Genomic DNA, 13,864 nt, shown 5'->3' with positions numbered 1-13,864 from the left:
ATGCATGCCTTGCCTTATCTCAGAAGTATGCCATCATTGCTGCAGATTTTATTTCGATTTCTTCACTGAATAGCAAATCTAGTTCTTTTGTACTATTTGCTCCAACCAACGCAGTAGCTGTGGCAGAGTGAGCTCAGTAGAAGCGAGTCTGTGGCAGCCGCCCATGCGGTATTAAACGCATAAACATATCGCATTTCATTTCTATCAAAAAAATATCTTTCTTCACCTAACTAATCTTGAAATGCCCTTTATTCAACAAATAATCTCGAACAGATGACCTTACGCTTTCAAAATTTTTGTGCAAAACACAACACAAGGCCACAGAAAAAATTTCATCGGAGAAAATTTCTTTCTACATTTTCTGAATGAATCTAATGTTGTGGAAAAGGTGTTCTGGTATTAGTACCTCAAATACTGTACTGAAGCCAAACGTCAAACGAGTGTTAACATATTGCATTTACATATTGTACATTTGAAAAGGGTCTTAAAATATTGTGTTTTTATATCTTACATATTATTGCTTCGGCTTCTGTACATCACTGTGGCAGAAAAATATGTGTACTACAACTCAATGGAAAAATGCGCAGGCTACCGTGTTCACCCTCCTTGCTGTATTGACCATGGTGATAGCCTATCCAAAGAACGTCGTATACGGAGGCGGCTATGGCGGTCTTGGATACGGCGGCCTCGGCTACGGCGGCCTAGGATACGGCGGCTTGGGATATGGTGGCCTGGGCGCTGGCGGCGTTGGCATTGGAGGCGTCGGTGGTGTCGGCGGCGTTGGCATCGGCAGCAGCGTGGCCCTTGTCAGTGGAGGCCCCGCGTTTGCCAAGGCTGTGGCTGGGCCAGCCTTCTTGGTGAGGACGGTGCACCATGTCAACAAGGTCAACAGTGGAGGAGCCCTCCTCGCCCACTCTGGCCTCGGAGCAGGAGGAGGTCTCGGCTATGGATACGGAAGCGGCTACGGCGGATACGGTGCCTACGGTGGCTACGGTTATAAGGGTTGATTCCTGTACTTATTAGTCATTTCATCGTTTTTTCCTGACATTGTACAAATAAAACTCGACAGATAAATGAGTTTCTGCAGAGGCGTGCTGGCTTCACATATGGAAACCGATTCCGGCTCTGGACTTTTGACACAGCCACAGCGGCGTAGTTGTCGACTATAGGTCATAGCTAGCGTCATAGCACACTACATAGGTGGTCACAAAAGCTTGGTATTCATTAACCTACACGAGAATGCGAAACTTGTTGGAAAGCTGCTCCTGCATTTGAGGCCCATCTATGTGCAGTGTGGCGTTCCTGGCAAATTGAAAGCATGCCTTGAAGTTTAGGAGAAAAGATATGGTTCGTTATGATACGTCGCAACTGATTTCAAGCTGAAACATTGATGAGGAAAACATAAGAGTGGAATCTGCGTGCCCTCTCTTATTAAATTCCGAAAGTTTGTATGTGATGGTTTTTATTTTAGTTTTCCCAGAAGCAAATAAAAGATTTTGTAGTACAATTTTTAGTGCCATGCTTTCTATTTTTCCCGCTGACTTTCCCTCCCTCTTTTCGAGACTCGGTCTCGGGAATCGACACTAATGTCTCCTCGAGGAATCTGTGTAGCTTCGAAAGCTAGGCATCCTGACAGTTCTAATTATCGAACCATTCAGTAACAACTGTTGAAATAAGGCTTGAAGAAAAGAGACTAAGTTACATAATAACTTCTGATTGTTGTAAACGCCATATGTACCAAACCTTGAAGTGCCATATGTAGCAAACGTGGAGGCGTCCGCCGTTTTTCGGCTACATACTGATATTTTAAAAATACAGAAAGCGCGTATATTTGCGAGAGAGAGAAATAAGATTTATTTGCACCCGTCAAAAGGTTGGCGAGGATGCAAGGCGCAGCTCTGTCCCTGCCATGTCCTCCCCCTCAGCCATCGACCTGGATTTCTTGGATCTGAGCAGCGGCCAGGGAGAGGCGGAGGACCTCACGTTGCTTTTTTCGTCCCGTTTGAGAAATAGTGCATCCCAGGACTCATCTGTTATGTCAGGTTCACCAAATCTAGGACACTTCCATATCATATGGATCATGTTCGGTATGCCATCGCAACGTTTGCACATGGGGCTAAACATTTCCGCATGTCACGTGCTGTAAAGCTTGGGGTTCGAGAACACTCCAGTTTGTAGCTTACACCACATAACCTTCTCGCTTTAGGTGAGTTGCTTACTCGCTTTCGGAAATATTGATCTGCCTATTTTGTAATGATTTAGGATAACTTAGTAGGTATTAAGGTCATCATCGAACTGTAGAGGTTGCTCAATCCGCAAGCGGTACGGGGTTGCGTATAACACCTCACTGGGATCCCGGAAGGGAGCTAATCCTCGAGCCAGTACGTGCACCTTCTCGTTCCCCCTCAACCCCTGGTGCGCCGGTGTCCAAATGAGGGCGACCTGCTCTGAGGGTGGTGGATCACTTGCCAACACTCTTGCTGCTGCGGCCAAAATGCGGCCCGCGTCAAAGTTTCTATTCGCTAATGTTCAGTCTATAATTTTAACCTGTTGTTAGGTTACAGCTAGCGCAATGACCACCTCTTCCGCCTCCGTTGAGGTCGAGTGTCGGGTGCTGCAGCAACCTACCGAGCCCCCGTTTCTCTGGTTGTTACTGAAACGTGTCCCATACCGTCCGCTCATTAATTTGTGTGGCATCTGTATTTAAAACTTCTTGTCTGCCTTCAAAATAGGCTGCTTGCAGCACTGCTGCTCTATTACTTCTCCGGCTCTGATGGTAGACGGGGTGCATGATTTTGGGGAGCGGAGGTATTTGTAATTTGTCCTTAACCTGTATAGGAACCTTGTCTGTTCATCTGTAGCATGCTTGCTGTTTATAGCACAGTTTCTCCAAAATGCTTTGACCGGTACGACTGCGCTACGGTCGCTGGCATTCTGAGGGCATTGCAGCCTCAGTGAGCTCTCCGAGGGTATTGGAAACCCCTAGTCTCAAAACCTTGTTTGTCGATGTATTGAAAAGTAAACCAAGTGTCGTTTTGATCACTTTACGAGTGATAACGTCAAGGTTCTCCTTTTTCGCCTTATGAAGCCGTAAATACGGCGCCACATAGACTTTCTTGCTAATTATGAGACTGGACTAGCCTAAGGATGTTAGCTTCTTTCATGTCCGGATGTTGGTTTGTGATCCTCTTCAGGAGTGTACAGGTTTGACTTGTGCTAGCGTCTAACCTCTGTATTGTTTCCGAGTTCCTGCCGCTAGCCTTAATTCGTAATCCCAGATCTCTAATGCTTGCCACCGTTGGTGTAACGTTACCATTGACCCTGAGCGTTATTTCCGGGTTATTCTGCTTTATACGCCGACGGTAGGGCAATCGCATTGGCGTGAGGACGAGAGCTTCCAATTTCTCGACCGAACATCTGAGCCCGATTGGTTCTAAGTATCTTTCTATAACATCGATTGCTCGCTGGAATGTCTGTTCAATTTCACCGTCACTGTATCTGTACATCAACCAAGTCAGGTAATCTGCGTATAATGTGTGGTTTAGCCCCGGGTATTTCGCTAATTTAGTGGGGAGGCCAAGCATGGCGATATTAAACAAGGTCGGGGTCAACACCGACTCCAGCGATGTTGCTTTGTTTCCCAGTCGAATACCTTCCACTATGTGTCTTCCCATACTCAAAGTTACCTTTCTATCGCTGAGGAAGTCACGTATGTATTTGTATATGTGAACTCCTACGTCTAATGCGCTGAGAGTCTGCACAATAACCATATGCTCACGTTATCAAATGCTTTGACAAGTCTAGTTCACCGATCACCCCGGTGCTATTGTTTAATTGTATATGATCTGTTCTTTTAGTTGCAACATGACATCTCATGCGGCCAAATGAAGTCTAAATCCGATCATGGTGTTCGAATAGATATTTGCGTCCCTCCAAAACTGGTTCAGATGACAAACAACATGCTTCATTAGTCTTCCCACGCATGACATGAGCAAGGTGGAACGCAAGTGTTCGAAGCCCAGCCGTTTCTCCTGCTTCGGCAGGACCACGAGATTTGCGGGCTTCGATGCCGCTGACGGCCGACCGGCCACTTAACACTCCTGCATGAATGCTGCGAGGTGTCAGATCGATGCGTCATTTACGTTTCTTAGCATTCGATTGCTTACCCTGTCCGGACCTGCAGTAATTTTTGCTCTCATCTATTTATTCATGCCTGGAGTTCGGCAACCGTTATCGGGCTATATAGGTTCGAGTTTTCCTCGCACTTGTAATCAGGCATTCGTTGACCTGTGCCATTTGCGCAGTTCAAATACCGGTCTCGGACTTGGGATATGAGAGTAACAGCGATACCATTAAAGGTATGCATTAGCCTTTGAAGTCGCTGCCGGGCCTCCACTTTAGACTTGTCGCATCTGCCTTCCCGATTTTCCTGTCCAGTTTTTCACAAATGTTGCACCAGTTTTTCCTCGTTAAAACAAGCGCACATTCTTCAATTTCCTTGTTCAACAGGGCCAAATGTCTGTGCAAGTTCCTATTCCCTCTTTTCTATGTGAGTCGCGTTTCTAGAACCTTCTTACGCCAGAGACTGACCATGTGACGGTCTACTTCTTCAACGTCCTCGTCAACCTCCACCTCCTCCGTTGCTTCGTTGACCGACTGAGGGACTCTTTTATTCCAATCGTCAATGTTACTTATGCCTTCCTTGTCACCTGTGCGGTCATTTCGGAAAGCCTTCACCAACGTTGCCTTCTTGGTGCAGACGATCAGTGGGTCGTTGTCTACCACAATTTCTTTATTGTTATGGTCACTGCCTACACTTTCACTCATGCTGCAAAACATGGCGGCTACGCAGCCTCCGGTTAGAGCTAAGTCCGAAGATGTGTCTATCGAAACGCTGTTGCCCTGGCGGGTCGGTTTCAGGAGACCCATCAGAAGCAATAAGCCATTCTGCTGAATGCTGTTCCATAGTTCGCGTCGTTTCCCCTGCGTGTGTCTATACCCCCCTTACATGTGATGCACGGTAAAGCCCCTACTATCAATAGGGGTCCTCGTTTTCCGACCCCTAGTGCTTTAGTGAAAAGCCCATCGACGCCGCATTGACGTTTTTCTCTAGGCGGGCTATATACATTGGGAATGAATAACTTTTTTATTTTATTTTTTGTATGATTATCTCGATCAAAATATTGTCAACAATTGTAGTCCCGGTATTATGCTGCACCGTTATATTCCTTTTGACGAGGACTGCCACTCTCGTGTTGTCACCTCGTCCCGCGTACGATTTACGACTCGTTAGCTTAGCGTGCTTAGCGCACTCCTGCAACGCGATTACTTCTGGTTTGTCAATGTTAATCAGAAAATTTTGCAGAACCGCGCGTTTGTGATCGAAGCCCCTACGCTTCCACTGCCAAATGGTATTTCTACTGTGATGCAAAGCCATTTTCAAGGTTACGAATGTCTTGATAAAACAACTGAATTCTGTCGTCTCCCTTGCCATTTCGAAGCGCATCTCTGCCATATAACCGTTCAGCAGTTCTAATGCGGTCATAACTTGTTGTTGAGAGAGTTTGTCGTCGTTTTTCTTTCTAGCGAATAGTCTTTCCAATCCTTGGACGCGGGTATCGAGATCCTGTTCAGGACTTATTTTCTTTTTTTGCTGCAGGAGGATTGTCCTTAGGGATATTTTCCTGTTCCTTCTGCGGCGCCTCCGCCACCGGCATTTTGGTCTCCATTAGCTGCGGAACTTTGCCTATCGCCCTGATTTGTTTCTGCAGCGCCGTAACTTGCACTTGTAACAACGTTTATCGCGACAACTGACGCGGACCTGTTGCTCTTTTTGGCCTCCTCCTCGGCGGCTAGCTTCTTTTTGGCCGCCTCCTCGGCGGCTAGCTTCTTTTTGGCTGCCTCCTCGGCGGCCAGTTTTGCTTCCCATTGTCTCTCCTTGATAACATATGGTGCAGGGAAAGGTTTTTGGAGCGTTTGTCTCCTGCCATAACCCTTTAAACATAGGCGACATTTGGCAGTGTATTGGTGATCTTCGGGCGGCGATGCCACCACACAGCCACGGCACTTCGGGTTTTCACTACCGCACACATCGGGGCGATGACCAAGTTCGCCGCATCTGAAGCAAACTTCATATCTTTTTTTGAACAACTGGCATGGCATAAGCATGCCTTCCATCCTGATAAATATTGGCAATTCAGGTTACAAAAAGTGACAATAATATTGAAAGTCTTCCCCATCCGCTGCACTCCAGCGACCGTTGGATTTTGAGGATCATTTCTCAATGTTTTGAACAACTGTGGATGTATTCACAGATCCCATTGACGACTCCTCGGCTGTAATCCTCCGGTGCAGTCAAACGGGCCATCACTTCATGCTCCTTGTCATCGAGTTTAAAGCAACGGATTGCATCTACATTTACGCCTCAACTAAATCCAAGGAATGAAAGAGCATCGTATCTTTCTTTCCTTTCACACACCCTGAGTCCAGCTCCGACCAGCTGATTCCGGCAGCCTTGGCCAGGACCTGACTTACCAGCGGGCGCGACGTGTGTTTAATGACGACTAGACCTTCTCGAGGCCTTTTAATCCCCTTGATACCTTCGTCTGGGAACCTCAGAAGATTAATAGCGACTGATCGTTCTGCCATTTTTCTTCAAGCCGCTTTCGTAGCACTATGAGCGGCCCCAACTGCCTTTTTGTCTCCGGCTTCCCCGTTTGGAACGCTGCGTTGCACCACCTTTTCCTTCTTCTTGGGATCATTGAGAAGCGTCCGCATGATTTTCGATTCAAGCTTTTTCCTGAGTATTTCTACCCAGGTGCTGTCACAGTCTTCTAGATCGTGGTTGGTACCTTCGACGTTTACGTGCATCATCATGTTGGGTTCACAAACGTGGTGGTACAACGGCTGTGAAGGGGCCTCCGGGCAGTCACATCGGCCTAAGCCGCTAGGCCTAACGGGCGCTAGCGTTTTCAGGTGATCAGCATAAGACCGATAATAAAAAATAAACTGTTGCACTCACAGTCACAAATTTGGTTTATGACGTGTTCCGACGCACATTGGTACCACTGCAACCAAATACCGAAGAAAATTTCCGGCACAAAGAAACAAAATGTGCGGAGCCGACGCGAAGGTTGCAAACCCCTGGTATATCTGGGAGGAGTTTCCCAAAATTGCTTCCTATACACATAATCACGCCAAGGGAAGGGGAAGACTCGATACTGGGAAAGCGCGGTGCTGCGTACATGTAGACTGCAAAGACTTTCAAAGAATTGCATTAGCTTCTTATGCTTTACTACTTGATCGTTGTCCATTGTAAACAATCGCAAGAATATGGCGGAGAAGAAGTCAATCCTGAATAAGCGCTTACTGGCGACGGAACATTCGTTCGACAAACTGCAATGTATATGTTCGGAAACAAAATCTACACAAAAAATAAGGTTGATAGGGTCAAAGAACAGTCACTAAACGCATGCGTCCTAACAAGCTCAATGACAAAGGGTGCAACATCGCCAAGGGTCGACATATCCACGTACTACCGGCAGAAAAATCTCACCGGACAAGAGGAAGCAAACTGAAAACTATTTCCGTACCATTACGTAATCCAGAAGGCTCAAATGTGCCAAGACGGAATTGTAAGTGCGAGGCCTACTCGCTGGTCTTGATACCACACGACTAGACAACGTATTATAACTGCAATCACTTTCTTTAAAGCATGCGTCCCATTATTATTTCACAATCCTAGTATCCATTACTAGTAATTCCATTTTGATTTAGTACTATTAATAAAGTACCCACTCAAATGCCAAAAAAGATACCTATGTGAAATCTTCCATTGAAGTCGAGAGTGATTTTAAGATAATGAATAAATATGCCAGCAGTGACCCCAAATACTGTCACATATCGATTTCTCTTGCAAGCTCTTTATATTCAGTGCTCGTCTACTTTATGCTGTGTAGTCAAGGTCGAGTATTTATGGATAGAAATTTTGTAAACTAGGTTTAATGCCAATGATCATCATTGTTGTTCATGTTATTATTATTATTATTATGTCTAGTACTATGTAAATGGTCTCGCTACAAACATACGCAGCTGAGTTATTCATGTAGATTTCAAAGGTACAGGACATGCTAAAATGTGCTTAGGCAAAAAAGTGCCTTTTCAAGCAAGATATTCCGGAACTTCGACACCCACGAAGCTCAAATTATCTGTAGAGGTAGAAAGTATCGAACCAAACTCACCTCCGGAGAGATTGGTAGCTGTACTAACATCTTATGCCCCACTGGGGGCGGCGCAGTGGTCACGGCACTCGACTACTGTGCCCAAGGACGCGGGATCGAATCCCGGCTTCGGCAGCCGCTTTTCGATTTCCGTTTCAAAGCTCGTGCAACTAGTGCACCTTGTACGTGCACTACAATTTGAACTTTTATTGGTATAAATATACAAACATGCTCATGTTGACTGTCATCTGATTACCGCGAAAATCACATTAATATCATCCGGAAATAGCTGGAACGACGTTTCGGTGATGTGAATTCCAGGCACTAAAGAGATGGCCCCAACATAATAGCACACGGTAATAATTCTGAGGCATATTGCGTTCAAGCCCGGATGATGCAAAAAGATTTATGCCCTTTTGAAAATAAAAAACACTGTCTTATGTGAGGTTTTGTATTTTTTGCTGCTTTGCAAAACCAGTTAATGACAACGCACGAGATATACCTTGGCGGATAAGTGCAGATGCAGATGAAATATTAAAATAACGAAAAACATAGCAGCGTCAGAAACGAAGGAGAGGAGAAAGGGAAATATATTAAGTAAAAAGGTTGCACACTGGAGTGTACAACAGTACGCTTATTTTTTGAAAGAACATTAAGAATAGAAAAAAAACTGAATAGATAAATGTAACAGCGAAAACTCAGAAACGTCTATCAACACAAAATAAATTCTTTATTTTTATTTTGGGCAGCATGGGGCGAAGTGGCAGCTGCGGCAATAAGGGAATCGCCACCTGGCTACCAGTTGAAGCCGCTACTAGACCGTGAAACATACCGGCTAAAATATGTTGTTTTGAAAATGCGTGTCACAAACGCAGTCAAGTAACGCCATTTTATTTAAAGACAAATGCTCCTTTGCGCACCCGAACAGAGTGATCCCCGTGAAACATTATGGACTGAAAAAGCTAGAAAAATTATAACGGACCAAAACGCACATGTCGGAAATATGGGCGTGGACAAGGCCCATAAAATGAAGGCATTATGCCCGAAGTTTTGTAAGGTTAACAATCAAGGGGCCAAATAATATAACGGTAGTCTTTCATCAGGAAACGATTCCATGCAATCGCCCTTTTTGCGATTAGTCGGCCAAAATTTGGATATGTGAATAAAGATGTTTCAATGAACGAGGTCGTGTGACGTCACAAACAGTGAAAATCAACGGAGTCTAAATTACGTATACGCATTAAATATGTCCCTGTGACACCTTTTGTTCGAATCGTTTCATGTGTCCTTGTTCGTGTGAAATACAAAATGCCGCAGTTGTTCTTGCGATACCGACCCGACCGCGACTGCCGAGACGCGATCGACTTTGGGACGAAAAGTTCATACGCTGCTTTTGACTAAAAAGGAAAAGTGTGCAGTCACTGTGCGGCGAACTAGAGAAACAACTAATTGGTTTTTGAGAACCCGCTCTTCGGTGTAGCGGTACAGGTGCGTGCGGGATTGTTTTCGCAGGAAAGCTTATCGTTTAGCTGACAAGTAACAATACGAGAGACGCAACCTTCCGTGAGTGTATGCTTTCGGTGCATTGCGTGACCAATCGTCCGTGTTGGTGGGCAGATGTGGGCCCACTTGCCATAGACGCCGGAGGAAAAAAAAGTTTTCAAGGGAGATTATCTCCACCACGTCAGCATTCTTAGCGTCATTGGGCTTAGAGGAGCCAGATTGTCCGTGTCGTAATGGCTACCCTATTATCACACCGAAGTTTAAACGATAACATTTCGTGTCGTTAAAGACGCGTCCTTGACCTGCTTCACAGTTGGCGTTTCTCGGCAGTGCCTGACCACAGGTATCCGACACTAACATGTGAATGTTTGCCATCGGTGCTACACGGTCGGGCTTCGTGCACGAAGTCATCGTCCAGCGATGTTGAGCTTACAGACCGATCGCAGTTTACAAGGTTGTTAACAGATGAGGGAAACTTGAACATTGGCATCAACCAATCGCACTAAACTACAGCAAAAGAGGAGTGAAGTTATTAAAAACCGGGAGCTAGCTGCTGATCATACACCGGCATAATTGTTTTGTCTATAAGAAAATGGATTCGATTTGGAACGCGCTGTTTTCGGCTGTAAATGAGGCGAGGATTATTTAAACAGATATTGTTATGTGTACTGCGAGCTATGTACATAATTCCGCTATCATATCAAAGTCAACATCTAATATTATACAACTCAGTTGGGCTAACTTCTTACAAAATAAATTTTCTTCGAAACTAAACGTGTTTATTAGATCTTCCTTAAAAAAAAATAAAGCAAAGCATTTGGGCTTGGCTTTGCTATCTCATTGGCTTTTTTCGTGAAAGGTCACGCCTTGGCATCATTGGGCCATTCGACTTGTCACCTCAGACTCAATGTTCACGTCATCGCTCGGAGAATGCAATCAATTTTGGCACCATTATAATATTTGCCCTCAAATTGAGGATGAAATCAAAGATGGGAAAGTGCGACAGAAAGATGTGTCTTTAAGTCTATAGGGATGTTGTAGGGATTAAGGAGCTGCAGCTTAACCAGGACCTGGTGAACTCGAGAGACATAGGAGAAGTATTTGCCTTTCTTTGGCGGCGATGCGAGTTTGGGCGCTAATAATTTTCCATTCGTGCACTTAAATCTGCTTAGGTGCACTAATGTAAAACCATTTATTCATCGCGGTTTTATAAATGGTTCTAATATTAAATTTTTATTTTAGAATGTTTTGTTATTTCATTTTTATTTCTTCTTTTTTTTTTAAGTTTTATGGACACGCTCACAGGAAGTAGGCGTTGAGCAGTGGTTAGGAGGCTCGGCTGATGTACGGTCGGATAGTAAAGCCATTTATGGCGTAGACATTTGTTTCCCTAAGTTTTAGTTCATGCGAAAATACTCTGAAGACAGGCTCTGCCGATACACTGCGGTGACGTCTCTCAAGAGACAAGAAATGGTTTTGCATTCAAAACAATTTAGTGCTCAGGAGAGGCGTAATGGGAAAAAAGGAAATGACAGCCCTTGTCATTTGGAAAGCCGTTGATTATATCGCTGGTAGATAGAGAGTAAATAGTTATGTGCTCTTTAATTTCTCACGAATGACAATTCTTGTGACCTAATGTTCCACGCCATAAATAAAAATCTTGCTACGCTCAAGACGACAAAATTTGCAACTATTTCGCAGGACAGACTTCGTGCAAGGCAATCATAAAGAGTATGCTAACTTTCAGACAGCAGGCCACACATATGTGTTTAAACGATATTAAAAGATACCAAGTATTTCTACAATGCCGGCTGTCAATCTGATCTGGCTACGGCAAAGCTTCGGCAAAACTTTCATACCTGAACATTCTGATTCATATTTCCGCATTGTTAATTTGCATGGTAGAAAGGAAGATTTTATGGTGCGTACGACGGGCTTCAAAACAATGTTTTAAGTTGGCAACATGACTGAGGTTGAGCATTTCAATTATTCATATTTTGGATAATGCATGTTCATTTCCTATGAGATTTCCTACGCCAAAATAAAGGGCAGTAAATTAAGGCGATTGATAACTTACAGCGTACAAAAGCACAGTTAAAATTTTCATTGAGGAGTACAGTCACGACCAGGGTGATAAGAATACTTCACAAGTACTGTATGGATAAGAAAGTTTTAAGCGAGGGGCTGGTTGAGCCAATAAGGCGTCGCTCTCTCAGTAGCACAACTTTGAGAGAAGCGTGTTAGAACAAATACGCATGCATCATACTACTGACCGAACTGCTCGTTGTGCAGCGTACAGGCTCCTCTCACCTCCTTTACTTGCCACTTAGCATTCACCTGCTGGTCATGTTGTCGCCAAGTTCTTATAACAACTTGAACCGTAAATTAAACACTTCCAATTCAATGTCGTGTGTATGCGTGCACTGAGATAGGCAGATACTGCGCCTTTCTTCCCCTTTAAACGAAACCACCTCAAGACGTTTAATATAATTTAGGAAACTGTTTAAGTCTCTCGTTGCTCAAAAATGCGCGGAATGACAAAAGTGGTGCTACAAGATATCCAGAGTATGTAGTGAAGAATGCCGAAGGAGAGGAAAGGTTAGCGCCAACTAAAGTGGGACGGAACAACAGAGTGCACTGAACCCACGAAACGGTACTGCAGGATAATAAGTAGAGAGGGATTGACCCTTCTACGCGTAGTCGCTTCCCGGAAAGACAGTAATTTGGCCCTCCAGGGGCGCAGAGGCTTGAGTTTCCGGTTTCACGGCAGCGCGTTGCTTGTCTTTCGGAGTCACTTTGCGCATGGGGCGACGACAGAAAGGTCGGGCATGAGGCCTCGTGCATCTTTAAATTTTTTAGGTTAGCTAGCAAGAGCAGCGAGCAGCTTCGCTGGTGTAGTATTGTGTTTCGTTTTTTTTTTTTTTTTTTTTTTTTTTTGTATCGATCGTCTAATTCTGGAGAAATTGCGGGGAAAATTATCCAATGATTGAAGTGTTGTGATGGCATCGTAACCGGCTGAAAAATAAGTTTTTGCGAGAACTTCTCTAGATCGGTATGCGCGAGTGAGGGCGTGGAGCTTTTTGGTGGACGGCAGCCGTGCGGGCCAGGCGTGTGTGATTGGTGGTAGCCAGGGACTTTAGGTTACAGAAGAGTCTATGGAAGTAGGACGGTAGTTCGCTGCGGTGGCCGATAGAAGGCTCGGCACCCAGCCATGTGAAGCTATTGTAACGTATGCTAGTATAGTGTTGTTTTTTATTTAATTAAACCCATTTCGCCATCGGAAAAAACCATCGGACGGAAGTTACTCCTCGCTGGACATGCGCTGAGCCCACAGTCGCAAAATAAGGCACCCAGGGTCCATCACAACGCTCTCATCTCATATGCACGCAATACCATCCACCGAAAGGGAAATCTTCCGCCAACTAAGCATCAGTCGGAGTGGAAGGCATTCCCTTTGACTCGGTGTTAAAGACACTATCGCTGCTACTTTTAAAGCAAAGTTTAAGTGCCCTCCTAATTTTCAACCCAGATATTTATTTTCAAAGACGATGCCATACTGATAGTGTGGATTTATGGTATGACATACCTACTATCTAGTTTCGCTTCATTCCTTCAACACCACTGCGGTCTACGGTCTACCACAGTGACATCACAGCCGGGGATGACCATGGGCTGTTTAAAAGCTGGATAACGGCATTGTTGACCCCTTCCGTGGAAGGTCAACGAGTGGCGTGCCCCTACCGACGACCGTCATGCTTTCACTGCGGCGAACCGGGTCACACCTATCGGCGATGTCCTTATTGTCGCCACTTAGTCGGAGGTTTTTCCGCCAATTGTGCGCATCCTCACTACGGTGAGTGAACTCTAGCCGTAGAATATTTCCTTAGTGAACCGCAGCGGCAGCCGTTCCGACCCTCAACATCTCGATCACCGTCACCCAGGGGTCGCCTGTCACCATATTCCGCCCGTTATTTACGGGCAGCGCCGGCTCGATCGCCCAGCCCCCGCAGGGAAAACTGAAATCAGTGATCGTCGGGGGTGTGCTCGCCGGACATCGCACCGCGGGAGGCCCCCCAACACCGTGGACAAGGAATGAATAAGTACCGACGGTGACCACATCCATGGTTCAAAATAATAACGCC

The 13,864-nt window shown here is 45.2% G+C and overlaps 1 protein-coding gene across 1 annotated transcript; it reads left to right on the top strand.

Annotated features, from left to right (window-relative positions):
- The first annotated feature begins 593 nt into the window (after positions 1–593).
- On the top strand, positions 594–1,059 carry LOC146196177 (uncharacterized). Its single transcript, XM_084596341.1, has one exon. It carries the CDS (start codon positions 621–623, stop codon positions 1,005–1,007), a length of 387 nt encoding a protein of 128 aa, XP_084452467.1. The 5' UTR covers positions 594–620; the 3' UTR covers positions 1,008–1,059.
- The last annotated feature ends 12,805 nt before the right edge of the window (positions 1,060–13,864 follow it).

Source organism: Amblyomma maculatum, chromosome 3 (assembly GCF_055883805.1).
Source record: "Amblyomma maculatum isolate TAMU_Amacu chromosome 3, ASM5588380v1, whole genome shotgun sequence".
In the NCBI taxonomy this organism is placed as follows: Eukaryota; Metazoa; Arthropoda; class Arachnida; order Ixodida; family Ixodidae; genus Amblyomma; species Amblyomma maculatum.
This window is presented reverse-complemented; position numbering and strand designations above follow the sequence as displayed.